The sequence below is a fragment of the Bubalus bubalis genome, chromosome 2 (assembly GCF_019923935.1).
Source record: "Bubalus bubalis isolate 160015118507 breed Murrah chromosome 2, NDDB_SH_1, whole genome shotgun sequence".
NCBI classification, from domain to species: Eukaryota; Metazoa; Chordata; class Mammalia; order Artiodactyla; family Bovidae; genus Bubalus; species Bubalus bubalis.
The window spans coordinates 170,349,763-170,370,196 of NC_059158.1; the positions used below are offsets into that span (position 1 = coordinate 170,349,763).

Consider the following 20,434-nt stretch of genomic DNA (forward strand, 5'->3'; position numbering starts at 1 on the left):
CCACTCTTGAAACCCCAAGGACTAGATATAGCCTGCCAGGCTCCTCTGTCCATGGGATGTTCCAGGCCAAATACTGGAGTGGGTTGCCATTTCCTTCTCCAAATAGCAACAATAGCCAGTCCTTATTGACCACTCACCGGGGTCCATGTGCTTTACAGACATTACCACAGGTAATCCCCTCTATAAAAGCGTAACATCTTACACAATAGATGCCATTATGCCCATTTTGTACTTGGAGAAGCTGACACTCAGAAAGACTCTGAACCCAGGTGTGTTTTTGTTGTCCAAAATGTGGGCTTTTCCTGCTGTGGCCTACACCCACCCCGAGTTTTCTCTTCTTTTGTATAACTTTTAAACAAAGATATAATCATGTTTGTTAAAAAAGGAGCTTGAGAGGTAAGTACCAAGACCATCACCCACAGAAGCCTGTTTCTAGTCCATCATTTCTCCCAACAGGCTTTTCAGCATAGGTTACACCAATAATAATAATAAATTATATTAGATAAATTATATATACTAAATAAACAACTAAAGTAAAGTCTGCATTCTCACATGAGAATATAAGCTGCACCAGGGCAGGACTGTGTGTATTTTAGCCCCTGTTATGCTGGGCATTGCCCAGAATACATAGCATGTGCTTAACGATTTGTTGAAGGATAGCATGCATTCTGAGTGCTCTGCTATCAGCGCTAATCGCACTTAAAACACAGGAAGTACTCACGGGCAAGGGGAGGAAGTGACTCCAGGCAATTTGCAGAAGACTTAGGAATGGGCCAATGTGTTCCCAAATTCATTAGAAGAATAAAAGGAATTAAAATGTACCCATGAGTATACATAGCTACTAGACGTCAAAACCACCTAATACTCATTTGTAGCTCTGATTTTTTAAATTGTATTTTTCTTAGAAAACAGGAACAGCTGGTGGTTTACATGGACAAAATTAAAATGCTGCTGGGGAAGGTGGTGTGTGTTGGGGGCAGGGGTACTGGGAACGCTTTGTTTTGCTGAACCTAACAGTTGTGCTGCTGTGCTCAGTTGTGTCCGACTCTTTGTGACCCCACGGACTGAAGTCCACCAGGCTCCCTTGTCCATGGAATTTTCCAGGCAAGAATGCTGGAGTAGATTGCCATTTCCTTCTCCAGGAGATCTTTCTGACCCAGGGATTGAATCCACATCTCTTACGTCTCCTGTAGTGGCAGGTGGGTTCTTTACCACTGCAGTGCACCTTGGAAGCCCTAAAATGCTCTAAAAATGAAGCTTATTTAAAAATAAAATAAATATGAAATCAAATAAAGCACTGGCCAAGAGGTTGAGGGTTGTGTTCTCAACTTCTAGGTACAGATGGAGGGAAACCATAAAACCCCGCTTCAGTTGTTCAAGGGGTTCCCATTCTGTTCTAATGCTTACAACCTCCTGACATTAGGATAGCAGCTTAATAGCAGAGAAGAGACTGTGACCAACAGCATGCCCCAAAGCTGAGAAGCTTCCCTAGTTCAGCATCATTTAACAGTTTCAGAATTACTTGAATTTGGAAGGAGACCAGAGCAGTCATACACACAAATATAATAATAATAGTTACTGCTAATTGAGTGGCGATGATGTTCCAGTTGGCTTTCAGGTTTTATCTGGTTTAATTTTCATAATAACCTGAAAGCTACCTGTGGTTATACCCAAATTATTAAAGGGAGCATTGAACCTCATGGAGATTAAGAAACTTTCCCTGACCTTGCAACAGGTAGCTGGAGAATCTGGATTGGAAGGCAGACCCAACTGCAGGGTCGGGTCCCTTTCCATCGTCCATGCTCTGTCTCACCCTTAACTGCTCATCCCCCAGCTGCCAGGATGGAGCTGCAGAAGCATTTTGCTCCAGCTTTTAAAATAGATGAATTCTTTAAACTGGATAATCTCATCATTATCTTATCTGAAAAATGAATCATTCCTTGATATCATAAAATATCCAGAAGGTATTTAAATTTCTAATTGTCTTAAGCTGCTGCTCAGTTGCTTCAGTCATTTCCTACTCTTTGCAACCCTATGGACTGTAGCCTGCCAGGCTCCTCTGTCCATGGGATTCTCCAGGCAAGAATACTGGAGTGGGTTGCCATTTCTTTCTTCAGGGGATCTTCCCAACCCAGGGATTGAACCCATGTCTCCTGCATTTGCAGGTGGATTTTTTTTTTTTTTTACTGCTGAGCCACTGGGGAAGACCCTGTCTCACAAATGATCATATTTTTTAAAGATTTGTTTAAATCAAGTAAGGCCCACACATTGCTATTTGTTGGTCTATATATATATATATATATATATTTTTTTTTTTTTTAAAGTCTTTTAAGTTCTCTATTTTCCTCACAATCTACTTGTTGAGGAAACTGGATCATTTGTCCTTTGAAATTTGCCATTCTGCATTTTGCTGGAGGCACAAAAGTTTACTTTTCAAAATCTGATTTGTCACTGACAATAACCAACATCCTAAATTAAATGTGGTTACGGATTGCTAAACAGCAGCAGAATGAAATGACTAATAAGGAACCGAATCGAGAGAGAGACCAAAGCATAAGAGTAGCACCAATTATAACATCATTTAAATAATAAATACTCCCACGACATGTGAGAAAAAAAAATCCGTGCCTGATGCTATAAGCATCTATTACCTCTCCTTGTCCTGAACAGCATCCCCCTTCCTCATGTGATTCCTCATCCCCCTCATCCTTTGTGATTCAAAATTGGCACAATTATTCTATGAGTGTGTAGGACAGGCCTTGCAGATACTGAGGCCCAAGCCCAGTGGTCAAGCAGGGCCCTGGAACAATTCTTCACCACATCAGGTCGATTCCCTGGTGGCTCAGCCAGTAAAGAATCCGCCTGGAATTCAGGAGACCCATGTTCAATCCCTGGGTGGGGAAGCTCTCCTGGAGAAGGGAATGGTAACCCACTCCACTATTCTTGCCTGGAGAATTCACGGTCAGAGGAGCCTGGAGGGCTACAGTCCATGGGGCTGCAAAGAGTCAGATTCTTTGCAAAGAGTCAGACTGAGCGACTAACACTTTCAACTTTGTACCCGGGTAAGCCAGGAAGAAGACGAGCAGGGGAGAATCAATCTTGTGGTTTTGAGTAAAAAGCTCGGATTGGAGGGAAAGGTTCTTCCAGGAGCCGAGTAAGAAAATGGAGCCCTTAAATGGCAGAGCTGAAGAAATTTGTCCAGACTCTCTGGGTAAGTAAGATCACTCAAACAGATGTTAATTTTCTGCTCATTAGGAGGACATCCATGCAATTTTAATTGCCTAGATGTTAAAAAAACAAATACAAACAAATCTGCCTCAAATGCTTCTTGTAATGAAGGATGTCACCTAAGTCTCTTTCAAACATAAAGAGATATGTACATACAGATATACAAATATGTTTATCACTGTACTGTGATAAACATGCATACACACATATATATCTCAATAACTTGCCTTTAAAATTTTTTTAATTAATTTAGTTTTGTTTTTGTTGTTTCAGTCACTCACTTTTTGCAGATCTTTGCATCTAACTTTGTTTCTTTTCTATCAAATAGGGTCAATCAGTTTCAAAATGTCTCACTAATGACAGCCCAACAGTATACAAGCTAGCTGATTTAGCTGGATTTTCCACTTAAATATAATTATGTTTGGGGAGAAAGTGGATACATTTATTTTCAGAGACTTTCTTCAGGTGTTTCCTGTATAAAAAGTGGGTATAATAAAGTGTTTCAAGAAACACTTTCCTTTCACTGGTCTCCTGATCTTTTTCCTACTTCCTTGGATCCATAAATACTTGTTGAATAAATAAGTAAATGAATGAATATGGAGATCACATTATTTGAGGATCCAAAGCAACTAATTGCAAGAGATAAAATTCCGTTTCAACAAAGAGTCTGAAACAAAGAGTCTGACCATAGGCATGTCTAAATGATGGGAATAAATTTCAAGTCCTAGTTTTTTCTTTTGGCCATGCTTGTGTGATCTTAGTTCTCTGACCAGGGACTGAACCTGAGCCATGGCAGTGAAGGGCAAACTTCTAACACTGGTAAACCCACTGGACCACCAGGCAACTCCCTCAAGTACCAGTTTTGGGGATTGATTCATAGTCCTGACAACATGGATCAAGTTCCTAGGGGCTCCCATGTGTCTGCCCAGAGACCCCGGTGTGACTCCCTCAGTTTTAGCAGAAGTAAAATCCCTGTGTGCCAGCTCTATTCATTGGACTGTTATGGGGAAGTTTCTAAATCGCCTCAGGAAAAACATTTTGAATTGTTCGTTAAGAACTGTTGTCAAGTCCTTCACTTCAGATCAGTGGTTTCCAAACTAGGCTTCATAGCACACAGAAGTGCTTTTTACACCTAAAGATGTATATATGGATACATCACAGAGAACCAACTTGTCAGCTTATGTGGACAATTGGTTTTTATGTTCACCTTCTCCTGCTACCTTAAAGCATAAACTTAAGCTTATAATAAAAACACTGTATTATATATAATAGCAATTATATATTAGCTAACATTCACTTAAGACTTTATTATGTGCCAAGCATTGTGCTAAGTGCTTCATACAGATCATTTCATATAACCTTTTCAACAATCCTGTAAGCCAAGCAGTCAATTATTCCATTTGCAGATAAAGAGACTGAGGCATAAGCAAGTTAAGTAATTTTCCCAAAGTCACACATATAAGTGGGAAAAAAAACCCAAGGGTTCCAATTCTAACTTTGAACTCTTACACAAACACCGCCATCAAGGTGCCATTTATGACGATTATAGCTCTGTATTCTAAAAGGTCAGGCTGGATCCGGTTCACTGAAATACAGTTGTATGAGTAAGAAACTACTTATCTATGTGCATTCTGCTATCTGTTGATAGAAGAAATTATGGCTGGGAATACATTTTGCAAAATGGATATGCAAACTGTGCTGCCTGAGCCAATTTTCATATATCTCCTGGGGACTGCCACTCTGCTCTGGATTTGATTCTTACAGTCTCTAAACCTGTGTGGGTTTTGCTGCTATTTCATTATTTTGAGCAGAGCCAAAGGAGAACGTGATTTTTCTCTGATTCACACTGGATTCTGCAGTTCTTAAATGAGAGAATGTTGTTAGTACATGGGTTTTGTTACAAGAGAAGGACTAGCACTTAGAACCAGATATAGAAAATTTAATTAAATTCTATTACGGAGGCCAAGTACAGCTGTTCGGTTGTTTCCTCACGCTTCAGGCATATTTAATATCTTATATTAAAAGTATTACCTGGAGGATAGGATATGGGTAGGGTAGGATGGAGACAAAGGGACTAAATATTTAATGGGTCTCTTTTCTCCACGACAAAATTCATTGCCCAAATACTCAACAGAAACACATAAAGTCAAGTTTAGGACAACCACTTATGGGGACTTTCCTGGAGGCCCAGTGGTCAAGACTCTGTGCGTCCAAAGCAAGGGGTCTGGGTTCCACCCCTGGTTGGGAAACTAAGATTCCGCACGGTGTGTGGCGTGGCAAAAAAAAAAAAAAAAAAGGAAATTCACCATGCTTACCAGCTGCCAGTCCAAAGGTAATAAAGAGATAATACACGTTCACGGCGTAGGCACTCAACACCCAGCCCAGCGAGTTCAGGAGCCCTCCGATGATGGCTGTCCGGCGGCACCCACAGGTGTTAATGAACAAGCCGATGAAAGGCCCTGTCACAGAACATTGAGAAAGGAACTGAGTAGCGGAAAGTTATGACCAACCTACACAGCATATTAAAAAGCAGAGGCATTACTTTGCCAACAAACATCCATCTAGTCAAGGCTATGGTTTTTCCAGTAGTCATGTATGGATGTGAGAGTTGGACCATAAATAAAGCCAAACACCGAGGAATAGATGCTTTTGAACTGTGGTGTTGTAGAAGACTCTTGAGAGTCCCTTGGTCTGCAAGGAGATCCAACCAGTCCATCCTAATGGAGATCAGTCCTGAGTGTTCATTAGAAGGACTGAAGCTGAAGCTGAAACTCCAATACTTTGGCCACCTGATGCGAAGAAGTGACTCATTTGAAAAGACCCTGATGTTGGGAAAGATTGAAGGCGGGAGGAGAAGAGGACAACAGAGGATGAGATGGTCGGATGGCATCACCGACTCAATGGACATGAGTTTGAGTAAACTTCGGGAGTTGGTGATGGCCAGGGAAGCCTGGCGTGCTGCAGTCCATGGGGTCGCAAAGAGTCAGACATGATTGAGCGACTGAACTGAACTGAACTGAGTGGCATTTTATTTTCATTTTATTTTCTTAGGGAATCTTTATATGAAGACAAAACATTACTAGAGCTGTTAACTAAAACAAACCAAACCCCCTGCCGTGGCCTTATGTGCAGAGAGCTTTTGGCACGCAAAGACAGGTTTCAAAAATGTCCCCGAAGAACACAAGGTTCTAGATTTTCAGGGAAGACAGGCCTGAAATAAATAGACATGTTGATTCATTTTCTGGTCTACAACAGATCCTACACTAGAGGTCCAGGGGCTCCATGCAGCCTGTGTAAACATTTTGTTTATCGAGAACAAAGTTTTAAATGTTTTGAGTCAGTTGCCAACATTTAAAAATTACGATTATTCATAAAAAAAATCCAGGGGCAACAGATCTTCCCATACGGCCCAAAGCAGCTGGCTGTGTACAGTAGGTGATCCTGTTTAGCTGTGTTACACCCTCTCCGGTTTGCCGCAGTCCCCACCCACATGTCAGTCTCTTATTTGGCCTCCTGGTTTCATGTACGTTGCTTGTTTGGCTTCTGTACACATTTGAGTTTTTTCTCCAGACTTTAAGGGAGTATGGAAGGGGTTCTCAGGACGTCCATGCTTCAGGCGAGGCACCTGTAGCCTGTTTTCATGAGGACATCTAGATGCAAACCAAGCCGGAAAGAACTTCTCATGACTTCACACATACTTCAGGCTCTGCTGACTCTCAGTTCCAATGAGACCCATCAGGCTATGCATTTACGACACCGTGTGGAGATTCAGGAATACACTTCGCTCTATTTTTTTTTTTTTTTTTTAAATTTTCGTCAACCCTCTTTTCTTCCTGCCTTTGTGGCAACTTGTCTTGGGATAAGTGATTCCTTCTTCAAACATTTGAGGCTGTACTCAACATTCAGTGTTGTTGTTCAGCCGCTAAGTTGGGTCTGACTTTGCGACCTCATGGACTGCAGCACACCAGGCTCCTCTGTCCTTCACTATCTCCTGGAGTTTGCTCAAATTCGTATCTACTCAGTCAGTGATGCTATTTAACCATCTCATCCTCTGCCTCCCTCTTCTCCTTTTGCCCTCAGTCTTTTCCAGCATCAGGGTCTTTTCCAATGAGTTGGCTCTTCACAACAGGTGGTCAAAGCATTGGAGCATTCAGTAAGATCATCCATTTTATTTATTTTTTTTGACTGTGCTGTGTGCTATGTGGGATCTTAATTCCCCAACCGGGGGTGGAACCCAAGTCCCCTGCATTGGAAGGGTGTAGTTCTTACCACAGGACTACCAGGGAAGTCCAAGATCATGCATTTTAAACATCATCTTAGGGGATTCCTTGGCAGCCAGTGGTTAGGCCTCAGCACTCTCATTGCAGTAAGATCCCTCAAGTTGTGCAGTGTCGCCAAAAAAAATAAAAAAGATGTCACATTTTTTTATCATGATTACTTTATGCAGTTATGAAACCCTATGTTCAGGGGGGACTATCTCAGGCTAAAAACTTACTAAGCTGGGACTTCCTGGTGATCCAGCAGTTAAAGAATCAGCCTTGCAATGCAGGGGACGTGGGTTCAGTCCCTGGTCAGGAACTAAGATCTCACATGCCGTGGAGCGATGAAGCCCATGCAAATACTGAGCTTGTGTGCTACAACTAGAGAGTCTGTGCGCTGAGATGGAAGACCTCGCATGACACAAGGAAGGCCTCAAGTGCTGCGACTAATACCCGACGCAGCCAAACAAAAAAAAGAATGAATTTACTTAGTTTCCCACGGGCGACTCACTGCCCAAGAGAGTGCTTTCAACTCTGTGACACAATGCATGGAATTTTTAAATTTAAAGGCGGTAACTCAAGGATGAGAAAGAGAAAACAATTTATACTTATTCACTTCAAATATATTTTTGGTTCTCATTTAATGTCATGGCAGGCAGGGTGGTAGAGTGGGCACCATTTTGGAGTCCAATGGACCACATTTGAAGCCTGTCCCTCACTTACCGGTTACAAGTTAACTTCAGTAACGTAACGTCTCTGGGCGTTGCATGATCTCCTCTGTGAGATGAAGATGATGGTCTGGCCCCCAGGCTTGCCAGAGAATCAAATGAGATCATGTACATCATATGCACCTGGCATGTGCATGAGTTCATGTATGCTAAGTAGCTTCAGTCGTGTCCTACTCTTTACAACACTATGGGCCCACCAGACTCCTCTGTCCATGGAATTTTCCAGGCAAGTATACTGGAGTGGGTTGCCATATCCTTCTCCAGGGGAGCTTGCCAACCCAGGGATTGAACCCACCTCTTCTACATCTCCTGCATTGACAGGCATGTTCTTTACCACTGGCACCACCTGGGAAGCCCACACTTGGTGTGTAATAAGTGCTAAATAAAGGAGAGCTGTTTTTGCTGGCTTCTGCCTTGGAAAAGCACCCAACATATCTGCCTCCACCTGTATCAGGCACCTTAGATAATGAATAGCAATTTAGGGTCATGATAGACAGAATAAAAGACCTTTCATTTATATAACTATGAGCCTTGCTGTGCTATAATTTCTGAGCGCAAGATAAAAGATGTTTATCTGGCAGGTACCTTTCCTGAAGAAAGGTTATTCTACTGTCGGAAGCTCCACTGTCTGGAATTCAGAAACTCTCAGAATTCAGAATCCACAGTTACCTCCCAATGAAAGGTGACAATCACATTTCATCACCACTGTTGAGTTAGGTGTTCTGATTTGGGGGATCATCTTCAGGAAAGTGAAAGTGAAAGTAGCTTAGTTGTGTCCAACTCTTTGTGACCCCACGGGCTATACAGTCCATGGAACTCTCCAGGCCAGAATACTGAAGTGGGTAGTGTATCCCTTCTCCAGGGGATCTTTCCAACCCAGGGATCGGACCCAGATCTCTGGCATTGCGGACAGATTCTTTATGAGCTGAGCCACAAGGGAAGCCCAAGAATACTGAAGTGGATAGCGTATCCCTTCTCCAGGGGATCTTCCTGACCCAGGAATTGAACCAGGGTCTCCTCATTACAGGCAGATTCTTTACCAACTGAGCTGTGACGGAAGCCCAAGAAACACATCCAATAACTTTAGGACTGATTTCCATTGTTTATGCCTATGGAACTTGTGAAACATGAAATAATACCAAAGACAATCTTACTGGATGGCTTGGAAAATATTGGGACAAATATCCTGGCCTTTGGCTGAATTTTCTTTTTTGTTGTACACACACACTTCCTAGTTTAAATCTGAAAGTATTTTGTTCTACCCTCTAAATGTTTATTTTAAAAAAGGTAAGAAAATGGATTTAAGTATTTCAGAAGACTAGTTTTCCTTTACTTACTCATTGAAAAGGTAAAATTATATCCAACATGAAAGTGTTATTCGCTCAGTCATGTCTGGCTTTTTGCAACCCCCTGGACTGTAGTTCACCAGGCTCCTCTGTCCATGGAATTCTCCAGGCAAGAATACTGGAGTGGGTTGCCATGCCCTCTTCCAGGGGATCTTCCCAACCCAGGGATCAAACCAGGGTCTCCTTCATTGCAGGCAGATTCTTTACCATCTGAGCCACTAGGGAAGCCCATATCCAACATAAAACTAGCAAATTCCCTGCACTAAGATTAACCTACTTGCACTTCTCATATGATACAACAGTCCTGATTTGAACAAGGCCACGGCAGGGTTGAAGGAGTCAGTTCATTACAGTTACAGGCAAAAATGATTTATCAGCAAATCACTCACACACATAATGGTGCCCTTATTTAATTTTAAAACTAGAGCAGTAACCAATCCCTGTGATAAACACACACCCCCTGCACACATCTTGAGAAATAACACTCTGTCCTTGTTTTCCGTCATTAGCACTGCCACTGTTACCAATGTCACTGGTATTATCCAAAAGAAACTGGCTGAATACCAGCCAAGATCAACAAATCTCTGAATTGAATTCAAGCAATTAATTACCAATGTGGAAATCACTGACAAGGCACAGACTCTCGTCAAACACAAATATGCCTGTCATACACATCCTTTCACAAAACCAGGAAGATATCTGAGGCCATTTATGTTTTCCCTGGAGGAGGGCAGGGCAGGGCATTCTCCAGTATTCTTGCCTGGAGAATCCCATGGCCAGAGGAGCCTGGCGGGCTACAATCCATGAGCTTGCGAAGAGTCGGACACGACTGAGTGACTAACCACTTTCTCTTTTTTTCAGCTTTCTGATTTACTATCTCCAATTAGATAAGAATTGCTTTCATAGATTGCTGGGTGGTTAGCTTAAACAACAAAATACAAGAATATATTATTATTCCTTCCTGTTTGCTGTATCAATAACCTTTCTAAAAACAGCTTAATAGATTTTTCAACCACATGGGATCAATATTTCAAATTTAAAACACCAGGGCTCTGAAATAGGATGGCTATTTACTTTTACTGTGTTTTCTCTAAGTTTTTTTTTATCTTTTAAAAATATTGATAAGTGTTTAAAAACATATTCGTAATGGTAGGTAATGGTTTACAATAGTTAAGAAAACAGGGGCAAACATTTTTAATGATCATTTTTTTAAATGCTCAAAATGTTTACAGTACTCAAATAGGAGTATCACACAAAAGAACAAATATTGTCTGATTCTACTTATTCAAGGTACTTAGAGTAAACAAATTCATAGAGACTTTAAACAGAATGGTAGTGGCCAGAGACAGGGGGCTGAGAGGAGAGGTGGCAATGGGGAGTTATGGCTTAACTGGTAAGATTTCAGTTTAGGAAGATGAGAAAAGTTCTGGAGATGGACAGTGGTGATGAATGTACTCAATGGTATTGAACTGTATACCTAAAAATGGTTAAAAGGGTAAATTTCATGTTAGGTATATCTGACCACAATAAAAACAAGAGTAACATCCACCAACATCTCATCTCTGGTACTTCAACGAGATAAAGCCTGACATATAGCGAGGGACTGTCATATTATAGTTATAATTGACAACAGGTCACACGTGAACATACCCACAATCAAAGTGACACCCATGCTGAGGGAGCTGACCCATGCTGTCAGGCCGCGGCTCTGATGGAATTCTTCAAGCCACTCCACATTGAGGACGCCCAGGGCCATCTGGGAGCCCATGATGAGGATGTGCACAAAGAAAGAGGACAAGACCATCATCCAGGCCCAGCCGCCATCAATGTCTGGGTGGGGTTTAAGTGTCTTCTTATCTTTGGGGTCATCTTCGAAATCATACCCAATGTCTTCATGACTTGTATACATTTTCCAAGATGTTCTGAAATACATAAGGACAAATAATTTCATGGAACATTAGAACAAAAAATATCTCCTTCTTCTTTGGAAAGCACTACCTCCCCATCAAAACCAAAGTCACCCCACCGTCACACTGGATCTTTAGTCTTCGTCATTATGTAGATTTGGGAACACGTCTTGCTTTTCACAAGACCAAATGCTTTTATGAAACCTGTTTCATCTTTGCAGTCATCCAGTATATAAATACTATGCTGGTTATTTCAAAGAAATGAAAATCGACTCAGAGAAGTTAAGCACCTTTCCCAAGTTCTCAAGGCCAGTAGATGGTATGGCTAGACAGGAACCTGGGAATTGAACCCAGCTATTCCTGATTCCAAAGCCCAAGCCTTGTGTCCCTTACTGAGATGGAAACTGACAGATAACACAGATGTCAGAGAAGGAAGGCGCCTGGCCTTAGGCAGGGTAGCTCGGTCCTGTGCAGGCTCCTGGCAGAGGTTATTGTTCATAGTTTTGTGGGTCCAAGTGTTCAATTTGTTCAGTACAGCTACAGGGGGTTGGCCTCAGGGGGACTGACTCATATGAACCCAACTTGGGAGACTGGTAAAGAAGAAGCTAATTTGTTATCTGACAATGGGAGATAGAGTTTTCTAATAATGATGATGCTATATCTGACATACAAGACTTACTTTTATCCCCTCTGTCCACCCCCATTCTGAGCATTTACCTGGGAAGCTAGAAAACTGCTAAGACAACAGGAAATCAGACTAAAGAAATTTGGATACTACAGTGATGTTCAGCTTACCAGAAAGCCAGGGGCTAGATCTTGAAGGCTTTTATGTGTCAAAAAAGGATCTTGGAGTTTATCTTTACAAAATGAACAGTTGGCAGCTGCATTTGCACAAGGATGAGATAAGATGGGATATGTGCTTTGTATAGATCCATCTCTCAAGTTGTTCGATCAAGAGGATGGAAGTTGGATGGAGCTAGAGGGGAGATGATACCAGGTCAGGGAAGGTCTCTGGTTTTATCTTGTAGGATGAGATTGAAGTATGTGCATAGGAACTGAGAATAAAGAAAAAAATAGAGATAGAGATAAAGACAGAGACAGACATAGATGCATGCGTGCTAAGTCACTTCAGTCGTGTCTGACTCTCTGTGACCCCATGGACCGTAGTCTGCCAGGCTCCTCTGTCCATGGATTCTCCAGGAAAGAATACTGGAGTGGACTGCCATGCCCTTCCCCGAGGGGATCTTCCCAACCCAAGAATCAAACCCAAGTCTTTTGTGACTTCTACACTGCAAGCAAATTCTTTACCCACAGAGCCACTTGGGAAGCCCAGAGAGACAGAGAATGATTAACCCCAGAGGTCATGGGACAGGGTTAGTCTTGATCAAGAAGGGTGACCAATCCTCTAAGACTGGAGGAAGCAGCAGATAGATAGAGACAAGAGAGTAAGCATGGGATGGAAAGTTATGCTTGTTAGTGTAGTTTCTTTGGTGCAGTCCAGGGAAGCTAGCTCACTGGTGGAGAATGAGGAGGATGGTGGCTATGTTGGGGCCTCAGTGTTCAGGATAATTAAACAAACTACTGTCTACAACAAGTGGAAGTGATTGTTGGGCAGCTGAGCCCTGCGGGGCAGTGAAGCACCACGGACAGAGCAGAGGGGGCACTTGGCCCCAGAAGCCACCACCGAGGACAAAAAAAGCAAGAACCAACGACTAGAAATTGGTCTGCTTTTTTGTCATCACTGTTGTGCCAGTAATTCTAGATGTCACTGACAAAACACTCTTCCCTGAAAAAAATCCTTTGTTGGTCAAGGTTTCAAACAATGATGTTTTCATATTATGTCTGTAGGCATCGCATCAGCATCATTTTCTAAACACTGTGTTCTACATGGAAGTTATTTCAGAGAACTAATGGTCATATTTTTGCTTTGGCCACCTGATGAGAAGAACTGGCTCACTGGAAAAGACCCAGATGCTGGGAAGGATTGAGGGCAGGAAGAGAAGGGGATGACAGAGGATGAGACGTTGGATGGCATGACCGACTCAATGGATATGAGTTTGAACAAGCTCCGGGAGTTGGTGATGGACAGGGAAGACTGGCCTGCTGCAGTCCATGGGGTCACAAAGAGTCAGACAGGACTGAGCGACTGAACTGAACTGACACATATAGGGCCCCAGCTGCACACATCTGGCTTTTTTTCCTTACTGTCTATTTCTTTTTAAAAAATCCTTTTATTGAAGTATAGTTTATTTACAATAGCATGTCAGGAGTACAGCACAGCAATTCAGTTTCCTTTATAGGTTATTATATAATATTGAATGTAGTTTCCTGTGCTATACAGTAGGTCCTTATTGATTATCTATTTTATATACAGTAGTGTGTATACTGGAGAAAGCAATGGCCCCCCACTCCAGTACTCTTGCCTGGAAAATCCCATGGATGGAGGAGCCTAGTAGGCTGCAGTCCATGGGGTCGCGAAGAGTTGGACACAACTGAGTGACTTCACTTTCACTTTTCACTTGCATGCATTGGAGGAGGAAATGGCAACCCACTCCAGTGTTCTTGCCTGGAGAATCCCAGGGACGAGGGAGCCTGGTGGGCTGCAGTCTATGGGGTCGCACAGAGTTGGACACGACTGAAGCAACTTAGCAGCAGCAGTAGCAGCAGTGTGTATATGTTAATCCCAAACTCCTAATTTATCCCTCCCTCTGACCTTTCCTCTTCGGTAACCGGAAGTTTGTTTTCTAAGTGTGAATCTGTTTTGTGAATAAGTTCATTTGTTTCATTTTTTAGAGATTCCACATGAGTGATACATATGATATTTGTGTTTTCCTATCTGACATAATTCACTCAGTATGACGATCTCTAGATCCACCCATGTTACTGCAAATGGCATTATTTCATATTTTTTTTTAAGTGGCTGAATATTATTCTATTGTATATATGTACCACATCTTCTCTATCCATTCCTCTGTTGATGGACATATTGGCTACTTCTGTGTTTGGGCGATGGTCAACAGTGCTGCAGTGAAAATTCGGGTGAATGTATCTTTTTGAATTATGGTTTTCTCCAGATACATGCCCATGAGTGGAGCCGCTAGATCGTATGGCAACTCTATTTTTAGTTTTTAAAGGACTCTCCATACTGTTTTCTATAGCGGCTGCACAAATTTATATTTCTACCAACAGTGTAGGAGGGTTCCCTTTTTCTCCACATCCTCCCCAGAATTTATTATTTGTAGACTTCTTGACGGTGGCTATTCTGACCACTGAAATTTTAATTTGCATTGAACATCTTTTCCTGTGTCTTTTGACCATCTGTATGCACATATCTGTTTTGACAGTAAGAGTTTCTAAGAATTTAGAACTGCTGACACTCAGCTCAGCTCAGTTTGAGTCTGCAGTGCCTGCAATGTTACACATCACTGCCTTTAGCAGGACCTTCGAGATGGACCCTGACATCACATGATGGTGGAGATGAAGAGCAGGATGCCAGCTACTTGACTTTTGCCCTCCACATGCCCACCTGCAGTCTTCATTTTTGTTTAAAATTTAAAAGCGAAACAGAGTGCAAGAGCGCAGGGTGAAAAACTTGGGTTTGGAAAGCAGTCAATGCAAAAAATGTTTTACTCAGTTTGAATAATGTCTTTAAAATGCAAATGCATTCTTTGTTTCAGGTAATTATTTTAAAACAGAAGAGCAAATCAGAAAACAGTTATTACTGACCGTGACACGTGATTATTACTGAAAATCCTTTAGTTGCAGTGGAGGAAGGTGATGTAAAAAACAGTCCCAAATACACTAGGAACACCTCCAACTGGGGGACTTTTCTGTGCAGTACTGGCACATGGATGAGAGGACAGAAGCAGACTGTGGCAAAGCACCCAGAGCCCAACCTCCCTTGGGGAGGCATCCTGTGCCGTTTGCACAGCATCTCTCTGTACACTCCTGAGCGAAGAATTGTTTTTACCTTTTTGAAGGCTATGTGACCTGCAGAACTTAAAATGCTTACTCTCTGACACTTTATAGGTAAAGTTCACTAATCCCCAGACTAAGAGTTTGTTGGGAAGAAACAGGCACTAAAAGATCAAGGATGCTAGTGGAAGAGCAATTTAAAGGATCTATCCTGGGGCTCATCGTGACTCTTCCCTTCTCTCCTACTCATTATTTTTATCTATTGGGCTTCCCTGGTGGCTCAGACAGTAAAGCGTCTACCTGCAATGCAGGAGACCCGGGTTCGATGCTCTGGAGAAGGAAATGGCAACCCACTCCAGTACTCTTGCCTGGGAAATTCCACAGACAGAGAGCCTGGCAGGCTACAGTCCATGGTGTTGCAAGAGTCGGACACCACCGAGCAATTAACACATCTTGACTCTTCCTTTCGTACTCATTGTTTTTATCTTTTAGATGATTCTATCTCTTAAACAGCTGGGCAGTTCTCAGCCACTACACTTCCTGCCCACGCTGCTGCTCTCTGCTGGGTTCTTCCCGTCACTTCTTGTTTACCCAGGCTGCTGGGAGCGATAAAATGCTATCTTACCATGTAACTTCCCCACCCTGTCACGTTATCTTGAGGATCAAGTTCAAACTGCCCTGTCTTGCCCCCAGGTTCTCCTCTTGTGTTATCTGCCGCTCTGCCAGCTCCCTCCTCCCGTTCTTCACCTTTGCCCTCTACTTTCCAGGCTGGTGGAAGCACCTGCAGCTCCCTGAACCTGGCACAGCCTTGCAAGTTTTTCTGCATGACGTTTTCTTCTTTTGGGAACACTCTTCTCTCCTTCAAATCTCCTGCTCCTCTTCTGCTCATCCTTCAAGGCTTAACTGAATTCTAATAGTGAAATTTTGAAAGAATGAGAGAAAAAAAAAAAACGATCTTACAAATATCTCTAATACCCAGCATTACAGTAAGTGTTAGATCAGTCACTCATGCCATAGCTATGCAATGCCAGTGCACCATCAAAAATGAAACTACACAGGCTCTTTGAAGACATATAAAGGTCACACTAAGGTGAATTATACTTGGGGGGTCACAAAATGGGGTGCATGAAATAACTCCTTTTTGGTTGTTTTTAAAAATATGTTATCCATGGGGGGGGAAAAACAGACTGGAGTGAAACAAACCTGTTGATGGAGATTATTCTTTGAATGATGGCCTTTCAAGTAATTTCTCTTTTATTTAAATTTTTGGGGAAAGTTCTAAATATATATCGAGATCAAACCAGTCAATCCTAAAGGAAATCAACCTTGAATATTCATTGGAAGAACTCATGCTGAAGCTCCAATACTTTGGCCATCTGAAGCAAAGACCTTGATGCTGGGAAAGATTGAGGGCAGGAGGAGAAGGGGGCGACAGAGGATGAGATGGTTAGATGGCATCACTGACTCAATGGACATGAGTTTGAGCAAGCTCTACAAGATGGTGAAGGACAGGGAAGTCTGGTGTGCTGCAGTCCATGGGGTGGCAAAGAGTTGGGCACAATTTAGTGACTGAATAACAAACTACTATAAGAGTAAAGTTCCCTCTATCTTTTAAACATCTCCTGGTTCAGCTTCTTGCCTCCAGTAGACTGGTGGCAATTCAGAGCCGTTTCCCTTGGGAAGACTAGTCTGCATTGGGCTGTAGACTTGTGTGTGTGCTTCCCCAACACCCTCTTCTCCCACCATGAGAGGACAGTCTGCCTAATGATAGAAAGGGAAGTATAAGATGTAACCCATTCTAGGTTCACCTGCAATAGAAGCTCTGCCAGTCACATTAGGGCCTTGCACTGAAGAAGCTGAAGGAAGGAGATGGGAAGATTAGGGACCAACAGTCAACTTCCCATCCTTCCCTAAAGTGAGCTCATTACCAGTGAAAGAGAAACTATTCATGGGGTAAATGAAGTAACACATGCAGGCTATGACATGGAAATCAGCTACATATTTACCTGGTAACAGGCAGAAATGAAAATAATTCAGAGCCTGTGGGAGTGTTTCAGAGATTAAAAGGAAATTAAACTTTCCACATCACTGTTAGGGGAGTAAGTTTTATAAGCAAGTCATCGATTTTTAATTTGACTATTGTGATGTTGTTGTTTGGTCCAACTCTCTGTGATCCCATGGACTGCAGCATGCCAGGCTTCCCTGTCTTTCACTATCTCCCAGAGTTTGCTCAAACTCATGTCCCTTGAATCAGTGATGCCATCTAACCATCTCATTCTCTGTTGTCCCCTTCTACTCCTGCCCTCAATCTTTCCCAGCATCAGGGTCGACTATGTTAGCATGTAAGGAGTTCATTATAAATGAGAAGTGAAAGGGAAAGCTCCAAAATAAAATATAAAATACAATCTTCCCCAGAGGTGGACAGTTATGCTGGTAGTAGGTTCGTCATTAGATGTAGGTGTGTAGTGGGCCTCTCTGTAATTTGGCTTTATCAATATTTGCACTCTAGACCTGGTGTGCACTGGAAATATCCAGCCTTTGGAGGGTGCACTTGAGGTCAACAGGCTAAAGAGCCTGGAACAGCTGAGCTAGTGCGGAGACCACAGCGCAGTAGAAACGACTGTCAGGTACCCTAGCCAGGTTCACGCTGAATTAGAGGGAACTGAACACCTGAGTGCCTCCTATGGCCAGGGATTGTGCTTGGTGGCTTCTCCACCACGATTCTGTCCAGTTGATACTAATGTTCCATTTCACAGATAAGGAAATTGAGGCTACTTGTAGAATGGGGGCCACGTAGCTTAGAGAGGCTAAACTACCAGGTGCACGCATGCTAAGTTGCTTCAGTCATGTCCAACTCTGCGACCCTATGGACGGTAGCCCACCAGGTTCCTCTGTCCATGGGATTCTCCAGGCAAGGAAACTGCAATGGGTTGCCATGCCCTCCTGCAGGGGATCTTCCCAACACAGGGATCGAACCCACCTCTCTTAAGTCTACCTGCTTTGGCAGGTGGGTTCTTTACTACTGGCGCCACCTGCGTGGTAAGCCAAATTTGGACCCGGGTCTGAGGGATTCCAAAGCTTATTTTATCCACCATCACTAGTGAATGGTGAATAACTAACTGACTGACTGACTGTCTCATACACATACACACATCACAGGCAAAGCGAAAAGGAACCTTTCCAATGTCCAATAATAACCCTCACTCATCCTTGCTAATGAGCCTAGATCAGCTTTTCCGTGGAAAGAAAACGGCTTAATTGTTAAGCAGAGTTGAGCTCCTAAAACGCCTTCCGAGGCCTCAGCGGCGTCCGGTCCCGACAAAGCCGCCCCCGCCCCCGGCCCCTCGCCTCATTTTTGTCTCCTCTTCCCTTCCTGAGGGGCCTCGATCAGAACCGCAACTGAGGGACCCGAATCTCAAGCCGGGGGCTGGACCCCCCGCGGTCTGGCCTTCCCGCCGCCTGCCTCCCCCGATCGCCGCCCTCTTCGAGAGGGACCCTCGGTGCTCCCCCTTCCCCAGCACCTCGAGACTCCCTCACCCCCGCTCCATCCCGCGTCTCCCCACACGCTGGGAGCCCGCCAGCTCCGCGGGGAAGCGGGGCCGATCGCAATCCCTGCAGCCTGCGCCAGGAGTCCTCCAGCAACCCCGAAAGTCCTCTGACCCGGGTCCCCCCGCCCCCTCCTCCCCGCGCCCCATCATTTGTAGTTCGAGTCCCTAACAGGGGTCGGGAGAAGATGCGGGGGGCGAGGCTGGGCGCGGAGCCGAGGGCGCCTCCGGGGCCGGGCGGGAGTGAGGAGGGGAGCCGTGCGCCCTGGACGACGCGCGCGGGGCCCTAGACACGGTGGGAGAGACGCGCGTCCCCACGCTCCGCCCCGGCCCGGCGCTAGCCCGCCCGCCCCGAGGTGACCTCACCCGCGGCTCCCGAGCCCCCAGGCGGGCGGCCTGGGCTGGACCACCGCGCCTCCGCGCAGCCCTGCCCTCGATCGCCCTGAAGCCCCTTCCCCGATCCGGCCCGGGGGCCCGCGCCGCCGCTTCCCGGGCGTCTCGGGGAACAGCGGCCACCGCAGTCCAAGATGCCCCCGGCGCCTCTCCATCCTCGGGCCCGCGGCGCAGCGCGGCCCGGAATACTCACCGCCCACAGCCCGCCGGGCGGCGGCCTCACTCGGCTCCCGGCCCGGATCTCCGAACTCGCTGCCTTCCTCTGAGCCCCCGGAGCTGTTGGGCGGAGAGATTTGTGGCGATGTCGCGGATCATCCCGAAGCTGCCTGCGCCCGCGGCTCGGCGCTCCGCCCGGCTCCGCGCGCGGTGCGGGCTCCCGGCGCCTCTGCTTCTCGCTGCCCGGCCAGCTCCGTCTTGGGGAGCTTGGAGATCAAGACCTCAGTCCATGTGGCTTTAAAAAAAAAAGGGGGTGGCGTGCGTTTGGAGGTGCCCGAACCTAACCTGAGCTTCCTTCCAATCCGTGCAATTTCAAATCTCCACGCTTGTTCATTCCCATACCGGCTAATTCTGGTTTGGCAGGGAAAAAAAAAAAAAAAAAAATGCAGTCACCTCGCGTGCACACTCTTGTGGCGGGTTGTAGTTTCCAGCTTTGACTGAGGTTTTCAAATGCTCTTGGCACGTTTATAACTGGAGGAAAGGGACTGAAACCTAAGATGCAGGTGGGAATAGAAGTACCTTCTATTTCTCTGAGATGGGAGAGAAGTGATGGGGGAAGAAAAAAAAAAAAAAAAACTAACTGAAGGCTGGGCCACATAATATAGCAGTTTGTAGGTGGAAGAGTCGGGCAGGCCTGCAGCATTCGCGACCAAAGCCTTCGTGGTGGGTTCCCTTGTGGCTCAGCTGGTTAAGAATCCGCCTGCAATGCAGGAGACCTGGGTTTGATCCCTGGGTTGGGAAGATCCCCTGAAGAAGGGAAAGGCTACCCATTCCAGTATTCTGGCTTGGAGAATTCCATGGACAGAGGAGCCTGGCAGGCTACATTCCATGGGATCACAAAGAGTCGGACGCGACTGAGCGACTTTCACTCAGGTCACTTCATCCTGCATGGTATCT

At 44.5% G+C, this 20,434-nt stretch overlaps 1 protein-coding gene across 1 annotated transcript in view; it reads right to left on the reverse strand.

Moving 5' to 3' along the window:
- The window catches only part of SLC16A14 (solute carrier family 16 member 14), a 33,719-nt gene extending 13,558 nt beyond the window's left edge, over positions 1 to 20,161 (reverse strand). The window contains exons 1-3 of the mRNA XM_006047087.4: positions 19,515 to 20,161; positions 11,212 to 11,483; positions 5,544 to 5,687 (exon numbers count right to left, since the gene is read on the reverse strand). Of these exons, the coding sequence (XP_006047149.1) occupies positions 5,544 to 5,687; positions 11,212 to 11,470 (403 nt within the window). The 5' untranslated portion in view covers positions 11,471 to 11,483; positions 19,515 to 20,161. The remainder of the gene's footprint in view (positions 1 to 5,543; positions 5,688 to 11,211; positions 11,484 to 19,514) is intronic.
- Positions 20,162 to 20,434: the final 273 nt, after the last annotated feature.